Consider the following 26,365-nt stretch of genomic DNA (forward strand, 5'->3'; position numbering starts at 1 on the left):
ACGTTCAGGGACTGAGCCTCTGCTCCCCCAGCTGGGGGTGGGGCAGGAAGGGTAGAGACCCCCAGGACCTCAGAGACAGCCAGGGGTGAACAGAGCAAGGGAGGCCCCCCAGCCCCTGAGAGCACAGCTGGAGGGGGCTGGGGTGGGGAATGCGGGACCCCCTCCCTGCACCCCGAGGATCCCACAGGGGGGCACACGAACCCCCTATGCCGGAAACGAGCCCCACCCCACACGGGACCCCTCCCCTGCCTGAACTTGGTGTCCATGCTGCCCCCCACACCACGTCCCCGGCCTCACCTGCTGGCTCCTGGCCCCCAGCACCCTCTGAGCCTGGCTCCGACTCTGTCCACAGGCACAGAGACACCTGGCGCCGCCCTGCCCACAGGTTGCCAGGGGACAGGGCCCCGCCTGGGGAAAGCTGGTGCACCCCCTCCTCCCTGGCCCCACCCGGGCTCGGGAAACAAAGTCCAGAGAAGGAGGGAGAAAGACGATACCCGGACAGGGCAGAGGGCAGGCGCCACGCCAGAACTCAGGGAGGCCTCTTTCTCACTACTGCCAGGCTCTCCAGCATCCCAGAGAGGGGGTGTCACGGCCCAGAGTCCCACAGCAGGGCCTGAGCCAGCCCCCCGCCCCCATGCCACCTGGCTCAGCCCACCCTGTGGGACTATTACCCCAGAGAGCCCCTTTCTGGGTCAGGCCCAGCCTGCCAGTCTCCGGGGGTGCGGGGGGTTCCGCCAGGCCCGGGTTCAAACACCACTAAGCCTCTCTGAGTCTGTTCCCTCCTCTGAAACGGGGACATTACAGGGCTGGGAGGGTTCCCCAGGCCACCTCTACGTAAAGGACCGAACAAGGACATCAAAAGTGCCTGAAAACGTTAGCCGGATGGGCAAGGCTCAGGCCCTACTGACGGATGGGGGCGCCAAGGCTCAACGTGGGCAGTGGGTCCTGCCTGATTGTTGGCCAAGGACTGCAGGAGCCCAGCATCTCTGGGGAGTGGAGCCAGTGACCCAGTGGTCAGTCTACGGCGGCGAGAGGAGCGGGACACCCACACACAGTGAATGGGGTTTTCATCCCCTGCTCTGGGGCTCTGTCCTGCCTGCCTCGTGGCTGGCTCTGGGGACCCTCTGACCCTCTGTCTCTTCTTTCATCAAATGGGAGGACTGGGATTTGAACTGGAGGCCTCTCATCTTATGCAGTCCACCCTGTTGCTTATATAGGGAAACTGAGGCCCCAAAAGGGCAGAGACTGGGTCACCCAGCTCGTTGGGACAACCGTCCTGCCCCCAGATGGGGGCGGCCTTCCTCTCAGGGTTCATAAAACCCGTGGTACAGAGAGGCAAACTGAGGCGCAGAGGGGACAGAGAACTTCCAAGATCAGCTGGTGAGACAGAAATGGGGGGTGGCAACCACTGTAAGCCCTCCCCCGCCGTGCCCCCACCTGTTTCCCGGGGACTGGTTCCTCTGCAGAGCTTGCGGGGGGGTGGGGGGTGAGGGACCCGTGGGGCTGGGAATCCAGTGAGGGGCAGCCTTGGGCGGGGTGGGCTGGGTAAGTTAGCAGAGCCAGTCCTGCCACCACCAGCTGCCCCCTTACCTCCAGGCCTTACCTACCCAGGTGCTGCTCAGATGAGCACTGGTACAGGTGGGGGTTCCGACACCCCCCGGCGCTGGGGTGAGCCCGAGGGTGCACAGGGCTGTGGGTGGGAGGAGAAGCCAGCTCCCCGGGGCCTCCTTTTACAACTGGGCCGCCCTCGTGGGGCCCCACCCCAGGCCTGACCACAACCTTCCACCCAGGGGAAAGCCAAGGACTCCAGGGCGGGGGCTGTTCACACGGTTTATTTGCTTCTCTGGGAAAGTCGAGAACGTCAGGGCCTTGTCACACACATCAAAAGCGGAGGGGCGGCAAGAGCACTTCAGCGGAGGCTCACAGCTCGAGGACTCGAGAAGGAAGAGGGGGTCCCACGGCCACTGCCCAGGGTCACCTCAGACGGCCTCTCCCCCTGCCACCGAGGGGCAGAGCTGAGTCGGGGTCCAGGCTGCGGCCAGAGGTGGGCCCTGCACCTGCCCTTGGCACCAGGCGGGAGGCCCTCGGGGAGGGGCCGAGATGGGGCCTCACCAACCACAGCCCACAGGTGCGGGTCTGTGAGCATGTGCACAAATGTGCCTCTGGGGGCGAGTGTGGCTGCATCCAGGGAGATGTGTGTGCGCATCCAGGTGTCGGCTGCCCCCAGGAGGGGAACCCCTCACCCCTCACCCCTCCCGGCGAGGCGAGAGGGGGACAGGCTCACGTCGGGCGGGGCAGCGAACGGGGTCTCCTGCTGAGGAAGCCCCCTGCCCCGGGCTGCATGTGCCCCGCCGCTGCCTGAAATGTGCCCAGCCCAGTGGAGCTGACAGTGGCCTGATCTCTGGGGTACGGCTGGAGGGACCCAGCACCCTGGTCCAAGCAGGTCCTGGGCAGCCCCCCAGGGTCCCCAAATTAGCACCAGGAGGAAGGAGGGCCCAGTGGGAGTCGGAGCTCAGGACAAGAAGTGGCTCGTGGGGCCCTGCCTTGTGCAAGGGGCAGCTCTAAGGGCCCGACCTGCAGGACACAGTGCAGGGGTCACGGACCCCTCCCGAGTGGGGGGGGGCGTGTCCCAGGGGGCTCTCCCTTCCCAGGCTCCATCATCCACTGGCCACGCCCAGAGAAGGCATGGAGGGAGGGACACGTCAGGCTGGGGGTGCCTAGAGGGGTCTTGCTCCTTTCCAAGACCTTGAACCTGACCTCTGACCGAGACTCCCCAGAGAGGCATGGCCTCACCCCAACTGTCCAAGCTATGGACGCCAGAGCTTTGGCCGGGAAGCCCCACTTCCAGGGGCTAAGCGGGGGACAGAGCAGGCTCCCAGGAACCCGCGGCTCTCCAGGTCCCTCTCCGGCAGGATGTCCCCTCAGGGACCTCAGTGGAGGTGGCAGGAAGGCACAGGCAGGAGGCCCAGAGGGTTGGCTGGCCGGCCCGGGGCTACGTCGAGGCCCCCCGGTCACCCCAGCCAGGACCACTGTGGCTGAGAGCCGCTTCTGTGGAGCTGCCGTGACGTGGGGGGTGCCCTTCATTTGGGGAAAGTGGGTCTGTCCATGTCGCTCTCCTACCAGGCGTAGGTGCACGGCTCAGTGGTTTGGGGGTGTCGGGGGGGTGGTGACAGGGTAGAGGACCCCGTCCCTCTCTTTCCAATGAAAGAAAACTCGGAAGGAACATGTGACAACCGCATGTCCTGGGGCCCGTGATTGCAGGTGGAGGGTGGGCAGGCGCCGGGGCCGGGCTGGTGGGGGACTGTGGTGTGGAGGGGGGGGCTGGGGGCTGGGAGGCTGGGCGGCTCACATGATGGAGCAGCATTTACAGCGCTGCTTCTTCGTGTCGAGGTCCTGGGGGTCGCTGGCGGGGGCCTCGGGCCCCACCTGGTTCTCTTCCCTGGAGCCCGCAGTGGTGGGGGGCTCTGCCGCGCTGCCGTTGGGCGGGGCGGGCTCCTTGGGCTCTGCCGCATCCTCGATGACCACCAGCTCCGCCGTGATGGTGTCCTGCAGACCCAGCACCTTCTGGCTCTCGGCCTCGTCCTCCACGCTCTGGTAACCCATGAAGATCATGGTGACTGGGGGCTCCTGGCCCGGCTGGATGCCTGGCGGGCCTGACGTGGCCTCTCCCGGCTGTGCCTGCACTCCCGTGATCTCCCGCCTGGAGGGTGTGGTCTGCACGGGCTCCTTGGACGCCCCCCGCGTCTCCGCTGTCCCAGCCGTGGACCCTGCCTCGCTCAGCGTGACCTCGTCGGCCTTGTGGATGAGCTCATCCACTTCGGAGGAGCTCAGCGGGTGGATCCCGTTCTCTGCAGTACCGTCCACAGCATGGACCACTGGCAGGGGTGGGAGAGACAGACAGAGAGAGAGAGAGAGAGAGAGAGAGAGAGAGAGAGAGAGAGAGTGAGCGGGCTCTCAGAGGAGGGGAGGCCTGGCAAGGCTGCGGGCCACCCTCCAGTCTGAAGAGGAAATGAGAAACTGAATCACACATTTAAAACCAACGGACTCTCAAAGCTCCCGGTTGGGATCTGGGCACACAGACAAACCCGTGCACAGAGCAAGGAGTGCGGGCGCGGGAGCGTCGGTCAGAAACCGGGGGACACAGGAATCCAGCCAAGGGAGCCTGCTCCTGCATTTTGCAGCATTTCCACGTTCCCAGCAACTGGGTCCCGCGCGGCCACGCAGCAAAGTCGGTCTGCTTCTCCCGCTGCCAAGATGGTGCAGCTCAGGGAACGGATGTGGCCAGCCCTCGGTCACCCAGCTGGCCAGGGCGGGACCCTGCTCGTGCGTCTCCCTCCCACGAGGAGTTTCGGGGATTGTGACAGCTTCCTTCCTTGGGTACCCGTGGTTTAGCTGGGTCACTCAATCTCCTGTTCTCTAGGAAACACGCCGCAGGCTCGTCTCAGCCCCGCTCTGCTCAGCCCTGGACCCAGTGACGGCATTCTCTTTCACGTCTGAGTAGTTTGTAATTTCCACGTTGATGGACTGTCTCTTGAAGCCAAGGTTCACCGAGAAGGGTGTTTTTAAATTGGGGGGAGAAGGGGGCCAAGAACACAGGGCATAAGATATAAACTTCATATCATTCCTTACGACTGCCTCTGTGACCCCGGGCACGGTCACTTTCTGAAAAGGCCCTCCCTGTGTTTGGAAGGAAGGCCCGTTCTCCCCTGGGCAGTTCTGTGTGCGCAAGGAATCTGTGCAATGTCTTTTCCAAACGTCTCCAACCGCCCCGTGGGTGCCTGTCTGATCTGTCGTGTTCTGAGGGCTGGGTTTTAGCACCGGCAGGAGTCCTGGCCACGCTCCAATGCCAGCCCAGCAAACTCCTAGAAAGGCGTCTGCCCCGCTGCGTGAGGGAGGGACACACCGGCACCCTCGGGACTTGCCTCCCCCTGGGCCAAGGGTCAGTTCCTGGCTGCTGGCCAGAAGAAAAGTGCTTTCCACTTTCAGTTTCCAAACCCCTGGGGAGGCGTGTCCATAGCTCAAGGCTTTGCAGCATCTCTGGGCTGGAGGCCTGGAGGGTGGGGCGGGCCCAGGTTACGCAGAATCAAGCAGAGTATTTCCCCCTGGCCACTGCCCCAGAACAGGAATCCAAGGCCTTGGCTGCCATGGAAACGGATCACCTTCCCATTGCTAAGCAACCAGAGTCCAGTCTGGCGGGTCCAGAATCCCCCAGGGCCGGGCCGGGCTGCACTGAGTGGCTGAATCCTCTGCCCTTAGCCCCAGGAGGTCATTCTCGTCCAGGAGACGAGGCAGCTGGGACTTGCCCAGGGTCACACAGCTGGTGAGAGCTGGAACCGGGGTTCCATCCAAGTCTATGTCCCCAAACCAAGGCAGAGCTGGGCTGAGACTACGCCCCCTTCAAAGCACCCTGGATGCCTCAGAGACCCCAGCAGCCTCTAAGAACACGGGGCTTTGGGAACCAAAACCACAGTGAGTTATTTCCCAACCACCACAATGGCGATAGTGATAATAAAGACGGTAACAAGTGTTGCTGAAGATGTGGGGGGATGGGGACCCTCACACACGCTGGTGGGAAGGGGACTGGGGCCGTCGCTGCAGAAAGCACTGTGGCAGCTCCTCAAAAGGTTAAACGCAGAATCCCCATATGGCCCAGAAATTCCAAGCCTAGATATCACCCAAGAGAAATGAAAACACACACCCATATAAAAACTTGTAGAGCATTCTGAAACTAAAAGGTGGAAATATCCCAGACATCCAACAACTGATGAGTGAATAAACAAAATGTGATCCATCCAAACAATGCAATATTATTTGGCCATAAAATATGAACGTGGATGGAGCCCGAGCCCACGATGTTCAGGAAGGGAACCAGCCACAGGAGGCCACATGGCGTGTGATTCCACATGTGTGACACGTCCTGAAAAGGCTCATCCACAGGCTGGAAGGGGGTTAGTGGATGCCATGGTGGGGACTGGGGGTGATAGTGTTTCTATTTGGGGAAGAAAAACGTTCTGGAATTAGTGAGAGTGTACAACATGTTGAATAAACCAAAACCCACTGAACCGTATGCTGAATTGTGTGTGTTCTGGACCCTTCCACTCTGTATATCATTTTCTTGTAAAGACAGCACTTGCGGACTTGCTAATGGATTCTGGAGCCGGGCACTATAATTTTATACTTGGCTTGGGTGATGAGCTCCATGAGCTCCACTGCATGAAGAAAGCAAATATTTGCCTTAATTTTGAATGTACTTTTTAATGTCTTCTTAAAACATATGTTGTTTACCAAGTCGGTTTGTCTCCTTCTTCTGCCATTGTACTAATTATTGCCTGGAACTTCCCCTCCCTGGGTTTGTTTATAAACTATCCTTACAGGTCATGCCAAAAATGACCAAAGTTTGGGCGCCTGGGTGGCTTAGATGGTTGAGCGTCTGCCTTCGGCTCAGGTCATGATCCCAGGGTCCTGGGATCGAGTCCCGCATCGGGCTCCCTGCTCCTTGGGAGCCTGCTTCTCCCTCTGCCTCTCTCTCTCTCTCTCTCTCTCTCATGAATAAATAGATAAAATCTTAAAAAAAAAAAAAGACCAAAGTTTAAATGCCAAACTACTTATAAAATGCTGTCTAAATACTGACGGATAATGCAGTTTAAATGAAAGTTTTTCTACCTAAAAACAAAAAAGAGTGAACTTTATGTGTGTGAATTATATATAGAGAGAGAGACAGACAGAGAGACAGACAGACATGTCCGGGCTTTTGACTAAGGCTGCCCTGCTCCTCCCAGTCAGGTTTCCTTGTGGGTGTCTCTCATACCCTGTTCCCCTCCCAGCTGCCAGAGGGAACCCCAAAAGCCAAACCAGATCTCAGCACCACGGCCCCTGCTCACTCCTCCCTCCAAGGCTTCACCTTACCCCTCCCTCCACTCCACCTCAGCCCCACAGGCTCCCTTCAGTTCCCCTAGCCCAGCAAACTCCATCCCACTGCAGGGCCTTTGCACATACCGTGGCCTCTGTGAAACACAATGCTTCCTTGTGCACTGCTGTGCATTCAATGAGCTCCTGCTCACTTCCTTTGAGGAGCCTCCCCTGGTCCCCTCCCTGCCCTGCTAGAACCTCTCAAGGCCCCCTCTGCATCTCTGGGGGATTTTGTCAGCTTTATCACAACAATACTTATTTAAATTACTCCTGAGCTCCAGGCTGAAAGTCTCTCCTAGGCCAGAGCTAATCCCACTCTGATTCGAGTCCCGGAGCCCAGCCCAGGACCTGGCGTGCAGCCAAGCTTCAGGGCAGGTTCCTGGAGTGAACGAAAAATGGAGCTGCAGGTCCAGCACTAAAACTGCCTCTAAGCCAACAGTGGGTTGTGGGCGTGAGACCCTGTCCTGAACAGCGTCCATGCCGAATCAGGCTGGAGGTCAGGCTCTAGCTCAGGCTGTGGGAGGGGGGGTGGGGTGGGGTGGGGTGGGGGGGCTGCATACCTTTGGTCTCGTCTTCGTAGACCTTGATGCCCTGAGGGAGCGGCTCCCGAGGGAGCACGGTGGTGCTGGACAGCACCCGGGTCTCCCCAGTCACCTTGTCCTTCTCCACCGTGATCTCGACCGAGTACATGGCTGGCACGAGAGGCACGGGTTACCCGAGGCCACCTGCCCACGTGCCGCCCGCCGGCTGCAGCCAAGCCAGGGAAGGGGAGCCGGCAGCACAGAGCCAAGCAGTGGGGACGCCCTTCCCACGGCACCCCCCAGCTCCACATCCCCCCACAGCTTTCCAGCGCCACGGGCCTCAGCCTGAGGGCCTTTGCTCGGCATTCGAGGCCCATGCTTGCGATCCCACCCCATCTGGAAAGCCTCCACCTGTTCCCGTTTCCTCAGAGCCGCAGAGTAAGTTGGAGGGAGGCATGCCCTGAGCACGGTCACAGCCGAGTGTGAACTTGGGTCAGCAGGCACGCATTCCCAGCTGGGTCTCGGCCCGTCCCGGGCCACCCAGTGGTCGGCATGCCCGTGTATCTGCGCTTCGCGCCTTTCTTCAACTAGCGACCTGATCCTCATCTCTTTCACTATGAAGAATGCATGACGCCCTCTTGAAATAACTGCGCATTACCCATCAGGATGGTTCAGTCCTGCCACCACTCCTTAGAAATCATCACCACAAAGATCACACGAAGAGGCTGGGTCCTAGCAGTGACCCCCCCCGCCCCGGGCGCTGACCACAGCCCCCAGGACCTCACCCTGAATTCCAGGACCCCACCCTCACCTCCACGCCTGCCCCTGGGGTCCCCTGGGAGCCCCTGAATCACCACGCCCAAGCCTTGCTCCCAGTCTGCTCCTGTTTTACAGCTGCCCCTTCCTGGGTCTTCCCACCCTGGTCAAGGCAATTCCCTCCTCCCTTTCTCGCTCACCCCCCCCCCCCCCGTCTGTCCATCTGCAGAGGCTGTGGGTTCTGCCTTGGGGACACCTGGAACCCGCCCACATCTCGCCCCCCCTGGGTCCCTGCCCAGGCCACCTTCCCCCTCCCCCACCCCTCCCGGACCAGTGCAGTCCCCCACGGCCCCCCCAGCACCACCCACAATCTGTTCTCCCCGCTACTACCAGAGGGCACCGGTGAGCACCCAGCGGGGCACGTCCCTGCTCCGCCCGCAGCCCTCCAGGGCTCCCAGGTGCCTGGGGGTAGAGTCCTCCCGTCATCTCCCTGAGCTCACCTCCTCCCTCTCCCCCCTCACTCATTCTGCTCCAACCAACACAGGACTCCGGGTTACTCCTCCAACAAGGCAGGCACCGTCCAGGCGAGGGCCTTTGCCTGTGCTGTGCCCTCCACCTGGAACACCTATCCCCTATGCCTTTGCTACCTCACATCTTTTGGGTCCTTGCTCAAATGTCACCTGCTAAGTTTGACCTCCCCTGAGCCCTCTGATTCAACTGCCCCCCCTCCAGCCCTGCATGCTGCCTTATTTTCTCCACAAGTTAACTGCATGGGGCATCGTCATTATCAGGACGTTAGCACCCCCAAGCTGTGGCCCTCACCTTGCATACAGCAGGTGCTCAATAAGAGCTTGTCAAGTGACTGACCGAATGAATGTGATTTAATTCCATGTCCCTGTACAGCCTAACACCCTCACCTCCAGACATACGGTTGGGTGGGCTGTGCACTACAGAAGGTCGTTGGCTGAGGGACAGGGCGGGGCTGCTCTAGCCGGCACGGAGGCCCCGAAAACACCCCCTTCTCTGGCAGATGCTACCCTCTGTCTCCTGCCTCCTGGGGCAGAACGGCCTGACCCTGCATGAGACCCTGGGCCTCCCCTGCCACCCTCTCTGTCCTGGCCACCCTGCCCCCAAGACGGTCTTCACCTCCCTCGGTCTCGTGCCTCCACAACTCACCCCAATACCGGTAGCAGCAGTCAGGTTCTGCCCGTTGTGATTACCGGTCACTTCTCTCGGGTTAATGCCAAGCCAGGGCAATGCTCCAGCCGGTGGAGACGAGGACCCCTTGTCCTGTGGCTGAGCAGGGATCTGAACCCCAACTCTGGAATGCTTAGTACTAACCCTGTCTCTCTCGGCTTCCCAGAAGCACAGAAATGCCTGAGTCCCAGCCTGGTCACCTCCAGGAACAGGGCGCTCGCTCCCTATCCTTAGGCAGCCTGAGGACAGCGGAGGAGGGAGGATCTGCCGTGGGCGTGTGCGGGCGTGTGCGAGCAGGTGTGCGGCCCCCGCCGGGCCCCAGGAGTGAGCAGCAAGGTTAGGGGCGATGCCATGAGGGGTGCTGGGTTAGAGGGCTGCCATGCGAGGGGGCCCGTCTTCCCAGGGAAGCTGGGCCAGCATGTGACCAAGGTGCCAAAGCAGAGGGGGCCTCGGTCCAGCTGCCACCCCCATGACCACAGCTCCTGCTGAGGGCATGTCTGCATCTGACCTAGCCCCGCCTCTCCAGGCTCCCCAGGACCAATGCTTGGCCCAGGACAGCAGCTGGACACAGGGGATGAGGCTGGGGGCTGACCCACCTGCCTTCATCATGGTGGAGCCTTCGACTGTCCTCATGGGGGTGTTGGAGACTCGTTTCTCTGTTCAGTGAGCGAAGGGTGAAGAGAGATGGGGTCAGAAGAGAGAAGATCACACAGACCCCCAGACATCTGGACACCTCCAAGATACCCCCAAGACATCTGGACATCCCCCCAGACACCTGGACCCTCCCCTGATGCACACATGCACCTGGACCCCTCCACACGTGTGCATACCCAGAAGCCCCAAACACACACCAGTCCCCAGTCCATTTCTATCTCTCAGCCCAAATGATTTTCACAAAATCCCTGAGAGGCCTGTGTGAAATTTTTTTAATTATTAATTTTTAATTCCACAGTAAGACACTCTGCTAAATAATTAACACACAACAAATCAGGCCAAAGACAATCTGACCACCACCTCCAATCCTGGCTGGTGGCTTTCCTTCCACGCTTTAGATGTGAAAATAGACGAGTTCGATACATGTTTTAAAAATATAACTTACATTAAATAATTTTAATATACTTAACACTTTAATATATTTATAAGCTATTACATTTATAATTAAATATATTTTAATGTCCTACATGTTTGTGAGATATCTGCAAATGCGTACTATCTATCCGTAATAATTGCTGAGGAAGGGGAAAAATGGATCCCAGACTTCAAACTTTTGGCTCCTTTCCTTTGCTCCCTGCATAGCTGTCTTTTCCACATCTGTGTGTGGGGGGGGAATCCTTGTGCTTTTAAATAGTGCCCCATTCCCAGGACTGCTGAGACCTTGATTTCCTGGCCCCACAGACCCCATTTTATAGACATGAAAACCGAGGCCTCCCCAGCTGCGCAGGAGCTCAGAGCAGGTGGACATGGAGCAGAGGTGGGGCTGGCCAAGACCGGCACCCCAGTGTGGACATGGGAAGGCCCCAGAGGCTGAGACCCCAGGAAGACACGTCCCCCCCAGAGCCTCAGATTCCTCACCTGTAACAACTCCACCCCAAGGATGTCATCATAACTAAGGGAAGTGATGAGGGGCGGTCCGTGAGAAGTAACAGTAACCAGTCCTGGTTGCTCCGACTCTTATTAGCAACAAGAGCTCTCAGTTTGTAGGCACCCTCCCCAGGCCCACCACCCCACTCTGGCCACAAGAGGGCACTGAGGCCCCGCCCCTCCCTCCAAGAAGCCTACCTTTGGGCGTGCCCACCGGGGCCTGCAAGAAAGAAGGGAGAGAGGTCAGGGGTGCTGGCGCCCCCTTCTCGCTGACCAAGGGCCCCACCTGTGGGCGGAGCAGTGTGGGGAGGGCTCAGCTTCGCACCTGGAGGCCCTATCACAGGTGTTGTCTCCTGAAGGGATCCCCCACCCCTGCCCTAGCCTGTGACAGCCAGGTAATGTCCCCGCCCTGCTCAGAAGCCTCCCATGGCTCCCTAGTGCTCCCCAGACAAAGCCAAAACCCTTCTAGATGACCCCCAGGGCCCTGTGTCCGCAGACCCCTGCCTATAGGCCTCTCCTTCCTCCCCCACCCCCCATCTCTGGCCAGCCTCACTGGTCCTTGAACACATTCCCGCCCCAGGGCCTTTGTGTGTGATGTCTCCTGCACTGTGGATTTCTGCTTGGCTGGCTCCTCACTCAGCTCCCCGACCATAATCCAAAGGTCCCCCACATCATGTCGCTGTCCCTCGAGGTACTCTCTCTGTCTCCTTCAGGACGTGGGCATCACAAAGACAGGGACCACACAGTCTGTGCTCGGTCAACCCCAGTGGAAGCCCCCTCTCATCTCCAGTCTGTGCCCAGAGAACTCCTATTCAATTTTCAAAGTCCACCTCCTCCAGGAAGTCGGCCCGGTGCTCCCATGCATCAGACGCCCCTTCGGGAAGTCTGCAGTGCCCTGGACCTACGCATCCCGGGCTGGCCATCCTCCCTGTGTTTCTGGTCGCCTGATACATGTCCCTCTGCTCAGCTGACATGACTCAGTGAGGCTAGGGCCCAGCCCACCTCGCCCCGGTCGGCCCCGAACCAGGCCTTGGCAGACAGTGAGAGCAGGCCCAGGGCTACGAGAGGAGCAGCTGAACAGGGCTTGGACACACAGCTGGGACGCTGGTCTTCACGACGCCCCAGGGGCCTCTACCCCAAGGTCTGAGCCACAGTGACACGGAAGGGGGGGGTCTTGCTCTGGGGTGGGGGTGGGGGAGGGGCAGGAGCCCCGGGAACCTCATCACCCCCTCACCTGCTGAGAATCCAGCACCACCTCTGCCTTCTGGTCCTTGGCCGGGCTCGGAGCGGCGGGTCTCTCCCCAGCAGCAGCGGCGGCGAGCGGGCCCGTGTCCTCCAGCACCTCAATCTCCTTCTGCAGCCTGTGGAGGGCACAGGAAGCCACCGCCCTTACTGGGCACTGCTGAGTCCCGGCACGGCTCCGGGCTCCTTGACGCCAGGTCACCCCACACCCTGTGAGGCAGTCTCATCCTTCCCCCTCGTAACTGGGGAAACTGAGGCACAGAGCAGCGACCACATGGGGCCAGCAAGCAGCAGAGCGGGGGGGGGGGGGCCCAGGCTGGCCCGTCCACAGGCACCCTCACTGCTACACTTTACTTCTCTGCTGGTTTCCACCCAACTCTGCTGTTTTCCGCTCAGATGCATTTATTTTTACGGGAAGCTTTATCTCTCTGGGGAAACTGGAAAAACCATGTCACCTTCCAAGTACAAGAAGATAATGGTGCACACAACCCAGTGGGAACAAAACAAAGATCTTAATAGGCCTCCTGTCCCAGCGAGCACCCGCCTGAGGCTTCGGGGGTGAGTCTGAGGCCCCTAAGGAAGTGAGCCTACACTGGCCACAGTTAGGGTCGGCCTGCAGGGCTTCCTGGAGGAGGTGTCCAAGCAGGGGCACCAAGCGGGCCAAATGCAGGTGGCAGGGGCACCTGAGGAGCGGGTTGCCCTGGGAGGAAGAAAGCCAAGGCCCCCAAAGCACTGGATGTGTGCCAGATGCATGGTAGGGCTCGAGGGAGGGCCCCTCCACCATCGAGGCACCTATTTGCACGTGTGCCCCTCACCCAGGGTTACACCTAGCAGGACGGGATGAAAAGAAGCTCGCCTTGTCCAGCCCCTGGCGGCCAATCATCTCCACCAACTTCCTGTCCTGCTGGCCATCCCGGCCGTCTCCGTGCAGCCCCGAGCCCCACCTCTGTCTGAGCCCCTGCTCTGGCCCGGGCTCACAGTTCACGGTGGGGAAACAGGCCCCCGGGAAGGAAAGTCCCAGCTAACACCTGCCCCACCTTCTTCCAAACCAAACACATCAGGATCCCCAGGTCTTCCCAGTGGGTGTGTCTCGCATCCAGCCGGGCGGTGGGCCCGGGCAGGCCCCAGGCCTCTCAGGCCTTCCTTGGCCAAGTGGACATTTGGAATTTTGACCGTCACTTCCCTCCACCCTGACCCTGCTGCCCTGGGGCTGAGCCTGGGCCTCTGCCTGCCCGGAAACTCCAGGCCTTTTGTCCCAGCCCCGGGGGAGGGAGGGCGGGGGGGCGGTCACTTTCCCTGGGCCTGCCCCCCTCCCCGGGCTTCCTGCAGGCCCAGCTGCCTGGGCGTCTGTGGCCTGCATTAGAACCAAGCCAGGGAAGACTCACCAACTGGCCTGGCGCCAGGAAGGCCCCAGGGAGGCCTCTGCCGGCCACTCCCATCCTCCTGGGCTCACAGACCTGCCCTCACACACCTGCTCTGCTGGGTGTTTGGAAGAAGAAAAGGGCCCCACCAGGCAGCCCTCTGCCCCCTCAAGCCTAGCTTAGATGCTCACGACCCACCTACAGCCCCGTCGAAGCATGTGAACGGGGCTCTTCCCGGCCCCCACCCGCCCTCGGCGCAAGGGGCCAAACCCTATCCCAGCCCAAGGGTGGGCCCTGCCCCCCACGCTCCCCCAGACTCTGCAGGTGCCTGCACCGCCCGCCCCACCCACCTGGAGATGGACTCCTCCAGGAGCCGCGCCTTCTGCGCATCCTCCTGCATCTGTCTCCGCATGTCCTCATCACCCTCCGAAGCCGAGGACGGCGTCCCCTCCAGCAGCCAGCGTTCCCGCAAGGCTTTGGACTGGGGGTGACAGGGCTCGAGGTCAGGCTCAGGGTCAGGGTCCGCCCCCCGCCCCCCGCCCAGGCCGGCTCCGGGAGGGGCCACGCGGCCGCCCGCTCAGGACCTTCAGGTGCTGCAGCTGCCGACGGTCGTCCTCCAGCTGCCGACGCTTGGTCTCGACCTCGGCCTGCCGCTTGCGCTTCTCCTGGAGACAGGGTTACACGGGACCCCGTGAGGACGAGGCGGGGGGCCTCGCAGACCCCACCAAGCCACCGAGGCTCTGCCCACGTGCACCCTGCCTTTCTGTGAATGGCACCCACTTGGCCCACTGGACTCCCCCCGCCCCCTGCCCCCCTGCCCCTCGCCTGCCTCCCGCCTGCCTCCCCCGCCCCCCCAGCTCCAGCAGAAGGGCAAAGTTCTACTATATATACCCCAGCCTGCACCCCCCCACCCCTGCACCGAGGGTCTTCGTGACCTAGTGGTGTTAAGAGCCACATTCGGAGGACAGCGGGGGTCTCTTCATTTTCATTTTGCGGGGAAGCACCTTGCCACACCCTGGCTCTGAGCCCCAAGGGCCCTGGGCTGGGTGTGGGGGGCGCGACCCCCGTCCACACTGTTGGAGGGGCAGGGAACTCACTGCAATGGCCTGGAGTCGCTCCTGCTGAGACGTAGTCTCTGCCACCAGGACCCTGGGGGGAGGGGACGCACAAGGTCAAGGTGGGGGTCCACCCCACCCTGCTCTCCACAGATCTGCTTCGAATCCCAGCCTGTGTCTTCCAGCCGCGCGGACGCCACGAGCAGCCTCCCCGTTTCCCTTCTATGAAGTGGGGTCCCTCCCTGCCCCCCTCAAGAGGCAGCACTGTTCTCTCTACCCGGCCTTGTGACCTCATGAATTCTCCCAGCAAACCCTCCTGCGGCCCCCCTGGGAACAGGGCTGAAGGACAGGAGGGGGAGGCTCTGTCCAGAGATGCAGGAAGGGTTTGGGGAGGCAAGACGCTGAGCCGGGCTGTGGAGGAGGCAGAGGAGTTCACCAGCAATCAAAGGCCAGAGACGAGCATTTCAGGAAGACGCGGAGAGATCGGGACAGCCCCCTCTTCGCCCTCCGACCACCAAACCCCTCTTGTCCAGCCCTGGGAGGGACATGTGCAGGACTCAGGACCCACCGGCCCCACCTTCCAGCCCTTGGGCTTGCGAAGTCGACAGTGCTACCCTGGGACGTCCTCTCTCAAGAATCTGCTTCCCCTGGACTCTCCTGGGAGCCCAAAGGCCCAGAAAGGGCTCTGAGTCTCCCAAGCACACACAGCAAAGAAGAGGCAAACCCAAATTCGGCCCCAGACTCCCTTTCCTGTCCACTGCATGCTTTCTGAAAGCCATGCAGTGTGGTTTTCGCCTTAAACCGGCGTGGAGTTGATAAATGTCAGTGTTGCCAGATGCAACTGAAGGGACGGGACTCCGTGGGGGCAGGCAGGAGGCCCAGGACCCGGGGGGTGAATCCTTCCTGCCCTTCCCCTCCCCTCTGCTCCCCTGAACCCCTCTACCCACATGGCAGGTTGGGGAGGAGATTTTGCACCTGGCCGCTCCCTTCCGTGGTCTCCCCTGGGATCCCCGGAAGCTGCACACAGTAGGTGCTCAGTAAAGTGTCTGGACCCATGAAGCCCTGAGCGATTGGGAGCAACAGGCCGGATAAGAACCTCTCGCCCCCAGGGCCTTGGCGACAAGGCAAGGCCTGAAGAGGAGGCGGGGTCTTGAGCTCCCATCTGGGCCTCCCTGTTCTCAGCCCAAATCCTGAATGATCCCAGGGCCACTCTGGCGGGCCTCAACAGTCTCCTGGGGGCAGGGCCTCGTGGGCACAAGGGGGCCTCTGAGCAATGGGAACCGGACCCCCTGAAGTCCCCTTATCCACCCCAAGCCCTTTATCTTCACAGAGACTGAAATTACAGACCATCCTTTGGTTCTGCTGCACTGCCCCCCCCCCCACCACCCCCAGCCCTCAGCCCTGGATCGGGACCAGGAACCACCCTGTGGCCTCCAAAGACCCTCCACCTCTTCTGGGCCTTGGTTCCCCATTTGCACAAAGAGCAGGAACAGACACCCCAGCTCCTGATCTGTGCCCCCTCTCCCTGTGATTCAGAAAGGAAACAGAAGCCCAAAATCACACAGTGTGCTGGGCCCACCCCTGAGCCCGAGCCCTCCCCCCAACCCAGGTGGCCACTCCCAGTGCAGATCCATCGTGACCTGCAATGCCTCACCCTCCACTCCACGCAGGTTCAGTTTCCTGGCCTTGCTGAGACCCATGAAATCATCTGGCTCTCACGCCCCAGCCAGGTGACCCCACCCAGCTCTTCCCTTCCTGGCGGGTAGCACCTGCCCTCTTTGTGCCTCCCAGGGACCCAGCAGCCCCGGCCACACCCTCTGTGGCTTCCCTCTCTCCTGCCTCAGGGAGGCTGCGTTCAGCTAGGTGGCATTCAGTAAAGGCTTGATCCAGCAATCCAGCTTGGAGGCCCTTCCTGAAGGGCCTGATCAGCTACATTTTTGAGTCTGCTACACCGCCCTGTGTGATCCAGGCAAGGTGACACCCTCAGTGTTCCCTACACAGGCCCACCCTCTACTTTTTGCAAACCTCATGTTTCCCATCCTGGGCCTCTACCATAGCCTGCTACCTCCCTGGCTCCCAACAATCCACTCGCCACGCCACAACCAGAGGCAGGTTCTCAAAACAACAATCAGAACCACTCATTCTCCTTAAGTTTCCCCACCTCCCATCACCCCTTGAAAGAAATCCTACTGTAGCCCAACCCTATCCACCTCTCTGCCCTCACCTCCTCTGTTCTCCCACTTGCTTACTCTGTTCCAGCCGCCAGGACTGTCTAGCCGAACCTCAACTGCACCCGGCTGGTTCCTTCCTTAGAATCGTTGCACTTACCGATCCTTCTGCCTGGTATGCTCTTCCCTTGACTGGAAAGTGAAGCCCAGAGAGGGCAAGTCACTTGTCCACAGTCACACAGCTGGGAGGTAGCAGAGATGGGACTAGAGCCGCCCAGCTCTGGGCCACAGCACATGCCTACCCTTTCCCGGCTGTCACGTGGCCTCCACAGACCCACCAGGACCGAGGCAGAGCGGGGGAGGGGCATATAGCCGCGGAGACCCACTGCACACAGGCCATGCCGGGCAGAACCAGCTGCCTAATGCTGGATCCCCAGCCCAGCAGGCAGGTGGCCATTCAGGCCGGACATGAGGACACAGGGACAGCTCTGTGGCCAGCCTGCCGGGCTGCAGACAACAAGGCGGGCAGTGTCCTCGCTCGGGCGGGGTGTCCCTGCCGGCTGAACCAGGTCAGGGGAAGGTCAGGCACAGTGAGAAGAGGCGCATGGGGCCCAGGAAGAGAATTTCCATCCCTCCCATCAGCGTCCCTGTCCCTGTCCCAGCCCGAAGGGCACAGGCTGTGTGCCCCCCTCAACGCGCCCCTCCCCACGCCTGAGGGCGCCAAAGCGGCCCCGCCCCAGGCGCCACCCCTCCCCCCCCCCCCCCCGCCGTGGGGCCCGCGGGAGGCGGTCGCCCTGGCAACCGCGCCGTCCCCATGGCAACGCGGAGGCCGGCATGCAGGGGGGTTGGGCCGGCTCAGAGCATCTCCCGCCCCCAGCCAGGCGCTGGGGGGGGGGGGCTAAGGGTTTCCCGCCCTGGGCCTCAGGGGCTGCCAGAGAGGGTGGGATGCAGAGAGGTAACGGGGGTCGACCCTCCCCTCACGGCTGGGGATGCTTCCCGTTCTGGTGTCAGGGGTGCCAACCCAGGGAGGGGATTCTACCCAGGAGGGTTCTGGACCTGCCCCTGGTGCCAGGTAGCTAAAGTCAAGCCAAGATAATGCTCAGCATCATAAATCCACAAAATAAAACAAAGTACGACCATAGAATCCTAATTAAACAGCAATAAAGTAAGAACACCTCAGTGCAGCGCTCACTGCCTTCCCAAGGTAGTCCCAGTCCCGTTTTCCAGGAAGGGAAACTGAGGCTTGGAAGGAGCTGGGTGTGTGAAGGACACTTGCTAAGCACCCTCCTGACGGTCCTTCGAGGCAGGTGGGGTGACAGTTTTATCAGCGGAGGAACTGAAGCTGCTAGATGGTGACGCTGGGACCTGAGGCCAGCCAGGTGGGCTCCCGAGTGTGCGGAGTGTGCACACGGCGCTCACAGAGCACAGGGTCTTCCCCGAGGTCCGGCTGGGCGACCGAGGTGGTGGCGGCGAGGTTCTCAGTGGATAGCTGAGACGCTCGCCAGGGCTCAGTGAGAGAACCAGAGGCCAGATCACAGGACGCTGGGCAGAGAAGCTGAGCTTTGGCTGAAACGCCTGGGTCGGGTTGAGAGAGGTTGGCAGTTGTCCTCCCTGGCGGTGTGACCCAGGGCAAGTCACCCCTGTCTCGGAGGCTCCGCCGGCTCTCTGGGGCAATGGGGCACGCCCTCCTCCAGGAGGCCCACCCTCAGCACACGCACACTCCTGTCCTTGTCCGATTATTTTTACAGTGCTTGGAGCAAATTCTGGGCTCGAGCCCCAATGTGGGCGGCTCAGGACTGGCGAGGGTGTGGGCTGAGAGCGTATGAGATAATCCTGGCTCCAGGAGATGAGCTAATGAGGCCCAAACCCAAACGGGCCCTGCAGAGGCCTCGGCCTTGGGACGCATTTAGTTTTTAAAGGCACCAGAGAGGTTACACAACCCGCCCAAGGTCACCCAGCAGGCAGGATGAGCTGGGTCTGAGGCGGGGGGCGGGTGCATGTGGGGCGGAGCCTGTCCTTCCAGAGCTCATGCCAGCGGCCCCAGCGGCATGAGGGGTCCTGGCCCAGGCCGGCACTGAGCACAAAGCCGGCAACATTCCTGTGCTAACTCAAAGGAAACAACTGACTGTGGCCTTGGCCACGGGGGCAGGAAAGGGGAGCAGAGCCTCACAGAGGTGGGGGTAAGGGAGGGAGCCGGTGGCCCTCCCTCCGTTGGGCTGGCTGGAATGGGGGGGTCCCAATGTCACTGCTGGCTCCCAGAACCTCCCTCCCTCCAAATCATCCTGCGTGAGCCTCAGCCTCTCAGCCGTTTGCCCCTCACCCTTTACTAGCTCTTGCCTTCCCCTGTCCCTCCTCCGCCTCCAAGCTCAGGTCAAGTGCAGCTTTGCCTCTTCCAGGAAGCCTTCCTGATCTCCCCTCATCGGGGAGGAATTCTCTTCCTCTGAGACCCTGAGCACTCAGTACAGGTGACCACTGCGGTCACTGCTGAGACGAACGGCTCATGAGCCATGCACGGGCTTTCTAGAAGGTTCAAGGCAGAGAGGCATCAACCCCCTGCTGGAGACTGAGATCAGAGCAAGCCACAGACCCAGAGGAGAAAACCTGTTGCCTATTAACCTGGGAAGGGGGGTGGACCCTGCCCTGGGCCCTCACAACGGAAGGGCAACGGGGCATGAATGGGAACGGTGCCTCCAGCCTTCTGCAGCTTCAGGCAAGCTGGGCCTCAACCCAGCCGCAGAGACCAGCCCCAGAGCGCTAAGGTCCCTGCCGCTCCCACTCCCCTCCGACATTCCAGGCATGCTCTCACCGCAGGACCTTTGCACTGGCTGTGTCCTCAGCCTGGTGTGCTCTCTCCAGGGCCTCAGTAACTCCCTCAGGCCTCCTCTGTGCCCCCAGCCCCCTCCCAAGGCTCAACACCAAGCGACATCCTATAGTCATTTCACTTGTCTCATTTCCCCCACAAGGACAGTGTCTCCTTCTGTCCCTACCATGTCCCCAGCACCCAGGACACAGCAGGATTCAATAAATGTTCACTGGACCAGGGAGTCAGGGTCCCCACCCAAGGACTCCCTCCCCTGTCACATTCCCGGTCCCACCCTGTGGACCACCTGTCCTATGGCCACTTCCTTTTTTTTTTTTTTTAAGAAACCCACTGTCACATCTTACATTTATCTAAAACAGGACGTGGGCTCCCCACATCCAACAGAGGACAAGGGACAAACCCCAACCACCTCAGAAGTGACTATACAATTAACGTATAAAACCCCAGTGTCCATTAACGGATGTACAGATAAACACACGGTCCCCCACGCACAGGAGCATCCCTCGGCCACCAACAGGAGCCAGGCGCCCACACGCGCGGCCCCGGGGACGGACCCCGAGCCCACGATGCTCAGGGAGAGAACCAGACACGGAAGGCCACACGGGGTGTGAGTCCACGTGGGTGACACGTCCGGAACAGGCTCATCCGCGGACGGGAAGGGGGCTCGGGGGCCCAGGGGCTGGGGAGGGGGGGGGAGTGACAGCTAATGGGGACGAGTTTCCTTTTGGGCTCATGGAATGTTCTGGAACTAGACAGAGGTGATGGTTGTACAACTATGTGAACATCCCGAATTATATACTTCCAACAGGTGGATTGTGTGGTGAGTGAACTGCATCTCAATTAAGGTGGTAAGAATATACACATACATCCGTACAGCTGAAACGTGGACCCTCTCACCAAGGGCTGGGCTGGGGCCAGTGCCGGGGTCCAGCCTACCCCATGGGGCATCATAAGATCCTGGTGGCCCTGCCCTGAACTCCCCCTGGTCAGGAGAGTTTGAGCACAAACCAACCGGGGCAGTGCCTTCTCACTCTGTGACAGATGTTACCAGAAGTCCCCCTGCCAAGCCCCTGCCCCTCACTTGGCCTTCAAAGCCCCACAGTGCTGCCCCCTAACACTCACCCTCTGCTCACCCAGGCGGGGCTCCCATCTCCCCACTACCCTTTCGTCCATGCAGTGACCCCCACTCACTCTGATTCCTGCCTGTCTTTCCCACCACAAGGCCTGGCTTGGGCTCCCCTCTGAATTCCCAGCCTGATCCAGACTGTCCCCATGATGGGCTCAGATGGTCCCCGAGTTCCAGCTTTGAACCCGTGAGCAGAAGACAGACGCCTCAGCCCGATGTCACACTCCTCAGACACCAAGACCTGCACTCCGCCATCCCATGCTGTGTGGGGTCCCTTTGCAGCCTGGCCAAAGCACCCTCCCTGTGCATCCAGGGATGGTGCCATCTTGCCCTGACCTGTGGGCAGCTCTGACCACCACAGCCTTCTGAAGTCAGGTCTCTGCCTCTCAGATACGGGGTCTCCCCCCACAGCCCTGGCACTTCTCTCCAAGCTGCCCCCACAATGACTGCCCACACTGAGCCCTGACTTGCTCCTCAGCCCCCAGAGCCTCTTTCTTATGCCTGGGTCAGAACCTCACCCCTCTCCTGCTTGGATACCATCCGTGGCTGCTCTGCTGGGTACTCTGAGCCTTTGCACACACCAGTCCCTCTTCCAGGCATGCCCTTCTGCCCATCTACGTACACCTTTATTTATTTCTTTTTAAACATGTATTAAACATACACTTATTAGAGAGAGTATGCATGCGTGCAAGCGGGGGGGGGGGAGGAGCAGAGGGAGAGGAAGAGAGAATCTCAAGCAGACTCTGCACTGAGTGCGAGGTTGACTCCAGGCTTGATCTCGCGACCCTGAGATCAGGACCTGAGCCAAAACCAAGAGTTGGACGCTTATCCGGCTGAACCACCCAGGCACCCCTAGGTACACCTTTAAATATCTCTCATAGAAAAGGTCCGTGAAGGGATGGACCAGGAAACCTTCCCCGCACCACAGAGAAGTCCCTCCGTGGGCTCCTTCAGGGCCCTGATCCTACACAAGGCTAGGAGGGTCAGCGGGGAGTGTCACGTAAATGAACCAAGGATAGCTTTCCTGAATGCAGAAGGGTGGAAGGAAATAGGGTCTCAGGCTTGGAAACAGGTGATATGATATTTTTAAAGAACATCAACCCATTTTCCAGCACCAGCATCTGAGACCCTTTAAGATGGATCTCACCATGGGGCTGGGGAAGAATTCCTTTTTTTTTTTTTTTTTTTGGGGGGGGGAAGAATTCCTGCCCGTGTGGTCAAGACTATACAGCCCCCGCCCCGTGCTTGAACTGCATCCCACCTGGGAGGGGGCTGGGTGCGCTCAGGTCCCCATTCACCAGATTTTCCAAGGAAAGTGAGTGACACGCTTAAGTCTCATGGAGGGGTCAGGACTCCACCTGTCCATGCCCCACTCCCAAATCAGCAGACACTGAAGGGGTCCCTGGGGGGCGAAGGCACAAGGTAGATGCTTTTAGGGGCCAAAGCCACCTTCCACGCAGCCGAGGAGACAACCAGCGTGAAAAGCCAATGTCTGGGTACCTAGGACTCCCCCCCCCCCACCGCCATGCCCAGACCACAGCCCCGTGGGACACAGGAAGGTGCAAAGACACCCACCCACCCTGGCAGGTGAAAGGACCCAGTAGCATATATATACCAGTTGTGTGGCCCCAGGTGTGTCAAGGTCACCTCTCTGTACCTCAGTTTCCCCACCTTGCAGGGCTGCCGTAAAGATCCAGCAAGTTGACACAGATGAAGCACTCAGAACAGGGCCTGGTACACAGCAGGTGTTTACTAAATGTTAACCACCTTCCCCTGTTCCTGCCACAAGCTCCACTACAATTGGAACGTTCTTTCCCTTCAAGTTCTTTCCCTTCAACTCCACTCGCTGTTCCAGTGAATCCCCCTTGTCTCAGAGGAAATGCTACATTGTTACCGAGCCTGAGAAGCAGAAGGCCTCGCACAAACATCAGTGTAAAAACATTCCAAAACAAATACAATGAGAATAAAAGCTTGTTCTTAGGTTCAGTGATCACAGAACAGTGTTGCCTTTTAACTGGCTCAATCTCTCATTAAACAGGGAGATTAGGAAGTGTGAAAGAGGGGTTAAGGACCCATTTTGCACCCAGGTGAGACCTTCTCCTGGAGGATGTCCAGGCCTGAGGGAGGTAGGGGAACGGATCTGGGAAGGAATGTGCTCTCCTGCTCCGGTCCCAGGGTTTGAGCCTTGAGAACAGGACAGGAGTTTGAGCATCTGGGAAAGGCTGCTCCGAGCTAACCTAGCCTTAGTCTACCAGCCAGACCTTGAGGCTCCCAGGGTAGCTGCCCTTCACCCTGGACCACACGGCAAATCCTCCCCGGAGCAGAAGTCCCACCCGGGGCCCGAGACGCTCCCAGGAGAGTCTGCCATTCCGGCCCACCTCAGCAGCATCAGGCATCCTGCCCTCTGCCTTCCTGGAGTTACTCGAGAATTGTTGTTAAGGGGCGCCTGCGTGGCTCCGTCGGTGAAGTGTCCGCCTCTGGATTTCAGCTCAGGTCATGATCCCAGGGTCCTGGGACTGAGCCCCACGTTGGGCTCCGGGCTCAGCGTGGAGTCTGCTTGTCCCTCTCCCTCTACTCTTCCCCCACTCGCTCTCTCTCAAATAAATAAATAAAATCTTAAAAAAATTATTAAATCCTCAAATTCTTAAATTAACAAAAACTAATTTAAGCTTTAATTTAATACTTAAATTAACAAAATTTTGTGAAATTCTTAAGTTTATTTTTAAAAGAAACTCGCCAGCATCACCATAAGCCACAACCATCTCTTGTGACTCTGATGACAAAAGCCATGGAAAGGGAATGAGGGGTTCGGTCCTCGCGGCTGCTGCCTCCGTGCCTAGAGCCTGCTCTGCCCCCTGGAAAAGGAGCATGAGCGAGAGAACGAGGGGCAGGTGCTCCATCAGGATGGCACCAGATGGAGCCACTCCCCACCCATCGTCAACCCAAGCACACAGGACAGAGGCTTTCTCTCATGGCTATTCGGGCCAGTGAATGCCAAGTCCCTGCCCCATGTCTGCATCCAGAAACACCAGTGATCCACCCAATGCGGGACCCATGGCATCATATCTGACCAAAAGGCACAGGGGCAGGGCAGCAAGCACTCAGGGGCCCTCCCTGTGCTGTGTGACTCTGGGGCAGAGTCTGCCCCTCTCTGGGCCTCAGTATCACCATCGAGAATGAAATAGATAGCAGGAAAGGAAACAACAGGGTCCGACCAGAATATACCCTCATTCTTCTACTCTGGGTGGACATTTTCCTTGGTTTTCACCCCTCATGCCCTGAAGCAGCCCCTTCCCCACAGCCACACTCTGCTCAGGGTCTGCTGTCAGGAGGCCCAGAGGCTCCCCTTGGGCCTGGGGAGCAGAGCAGATAAACAAGTCGGGGAACCTAGCGCAGACACATCCGGGCCCTGGCTCCCCTGAGCCCCTGGCTGGGCTCCCGGGGCCGGGTGGGGGAGCAGACTGGGCCTTTGTCTGGGTTTTCAAAAGCAGAGGACATCGGGTGTCGTCTTCCTGGGGAGGGCGGGAGGCAGCGGCTCCCACCCAGCTGAGGGTGTGGCGGGTCACGGGTGAATCCCTGGAGGAGAGTTGTCGGCCCAGAAAACACACCCAGTGGGAAGGGCAGGAGGAGCCGGGCCTGGTGGGCTGGCTGGAACTCCATGTCCAGGCCTTCGGCCAGGGTGGGGACCTGGCCCAAAGCAAGGTACCTGCTGGCCTCAGCACCCAGCGGGGGTCTGCCAGGATCCCAGACCCTGCTTCCCATCCCCTGGCCATGTAAACATACCCCACAACCTTCCAGCGCCCACCTGTGGGAGTGGGGCCTAGGGGTTACCCTGATGCCAGGAAGAGAGCAGACTCTCTCTCTGAAATGACCGGGCACACTCATCGAGCCTGCACGTGCAAGAACCCTCTGCCACCCAGCAGCTCCTCACCGAACCCCACAGAGACCCAGGCTGCCCACTCCACCTGCACCATAGGCCAGCCAGACTCTTGGCTACACCATTTGGGGCCCCATCTTGGGGCCACTTTCCTTGGGAAGGGATCAGACCCAAGCTCGCCTGCTGGAAAGCACCGGGACCTCCAGGCTCACACACATCCCCTACGAGGAAGGCTGCAGAAAAGCCCCCTCTCTCCGGCGGTTCTCAAAGACAGTATCTGGCGGCTGGACCCAGGCCCTAGCAGAGGCTCCTGACAGCACCATGGCCCTTAGGGAGAGCAGCCAGGCAGAGCCAGGACTGGCGCGTCCAGGGCACAGGGAGCGCGAGCTTAGGCTTGGGGGTGGGGGGTGGGGGGTGGGGGGCTGGCCGGTGAGCTCAAGGCCAGTGCGATGCAATGGGGAGGGGTCGGTCCATCACCCCTGGACTCCCGCTCTCGAGCCCACAGGTGGCCCAGGGTCGAGGCTAGCCCGGGGGCGCGGGCGGCGCGCGGGCGGAGACACGGGCCTCCCCCTCCCCAGCGTCCCGGGCTGCTCCCCTCCGCTGCCACCCGAGTCCCCATTAGCCCGTGGGCCGCCGGGTTCGGAGATGGGGGAGGCCTCAGGGCGGGCGCGGCCCAACCCAAGTGCTTCCCCAGCCGAGCTGGGGTCCCAGAGGCCCCTCGACACCTCCCTCTCCCCACGGGGGGCCGCGACGCGCCCCACGCGGGGCGGGAGTGGGGGGGCCTCACCCCTCCCTCGCCCCCTCCTCCCCCGGGCCCCCGAGCCCTCCGCCTCCGGCCCGAGCGCGCCTACTCACTCCATTTCCCCGCCGAGGTCCGGGTGGGTCGGCGATGCTGGGCGGGGGCGGGCGCCGGGCGGGCGCGGGGGCGGGGGCCGGCGGGCCGGGCAGGGTGGAGGGGGGGGCCCTGGCGGACTAAGGCCTGGCGGCCGGGGCTGCGCGGCGCGGGGGCGGCGGCACCGGCTCGGGCATCGCCCCGCGCGCGGCTGTTTATTGTCCGGGCGGCGGCGGGCGCGGGGGGTGGGCTGGGCGCGCGCGTCGCCGCCGCCGCCGCCGCCGCCGCCGCCGCCGCCGCCGCCGCGCGTCCTGCGCTCGCTCCCCGCGCGCTCCCTGCCGGCTCCCGGCGCCGCGGCCCCGCGCCCGCCCCCTGCCGGCCGCCGCCCGCCCCGCAGCGCCCCCCGCGCGGCGCCCAGGGCTCCCCGCGGCGCAGCCCCCCGGGCGCCCTAGTCGTGCATCCCAAGTCCCAGAGCGACCGCCGCTCCCAGCCTGCCGAGGCGAGGTCCCCCCTGCCCAGCTCGGGGTGAGGAGGGGACGCGGAGGGGCACACGCAGCCGGAGCGAAGCATGGCTGGGACCCGGGCAGGGGGTGTCCAGGAGGCTGCCGCAACCCGACGACCTGAAGGTCCGGGAGAAGCCGTTTATGGGACCATCTTGAAGAAGAGCGTCCAGGGGGAGGGCACTTGCCAGTGCAAAGGTCTGGCGGTGGGACTGAGCCGGACTTCTTTGAGGAGGAATAATAAAAACCGCATTTGCTGAGCCCTGGGCCCGGTCCTGTGTTTGGAGGAGGGTTGATACATTTAATCCGCCCCACAGCTCCCGTGGCCACACGGCAGGCCCCTGCGGCCAGAGGGAGTGAAGGGGCAGTGGAGAGAGCCCACAGAAGGCAGGCTTTGTCCTGAGGGCACTGGGGAGCCA

The 26,365-nt window shown here is 60.8% G+C and overlaps 1 protein-coding gene across 1 annotated transcript; it reads right to left on the minus strand.

The window, feature by feature from the left end:
* Positions 1-1,816: 1,816 nt before the first annotated feature.
* PALM (paralemmin) lies at positions 1,817-25,516 on the minus strand. Its single transcript, XM_028126199.2, has 9 exons — positions 25,470-25,516; positions 14,665-14,716; positions 14,152-14,232; positions 13,918-14,048; positions 12,199-12,325; positions 11,163-11,184; positions 9,980-10,039; positions 7,470-7,601; positions 1,817-3,875 (listed from the first exon to the last, which is right to left on the minus strand). Exons 1-9 carry the CDS (start codon positions 25,472-25,474, stop codon positions 3,346-3,348), a joined length of 1,140 nt encoding a protein of 379 aa, XP_027982000.2. The 5' UTR covers positions 25,475-25,516; the 3' UTR covers positions 1,817-3,345.
* Positions 25,517-26,365: the final 849 nt, after the last annotated feature.

The sequence above is a fragment of the Eumetopias jubatus genome, unplaced genomic scaffold (assembly GCF_037043125.1).
Source record: "Eumetopias jubatus isolate StellerSeaLion01/CBP00866 unplaced genomic scaffold, mEumJub1_p1.0 scaffold_1, whole genome shotgun sequence".
Taxonomy (NCBI): Eukaryota; Metazoa; Chordata; class Mammalia; order Carnivora; family Otariidae; genus Eumetopias; species Eumetopias jubatus.

What these genes read in the sequence shown, in the direction of transcription:
- PALM (XM_028126199.2), bottom strand. An exon ending in GGCAGCTGCAGCACCTGAAG is followed by an intron (nt 14,049 to 14,151) that starts GTCCTGAGCGGG and finishes TGTCACCCCCAG; the next exon opens with TCCAAAGCCTTGCGGGAACG. An exon ending in CTGGAGGAGTCCATCTCCAG is followed by an intron (nt 12,326 to 13,917) that starts GTGGGTGGGGCG and finishes TGCCCTCCACAG; the next exon opens with GCTGCAGAAGGAGATTGAGG.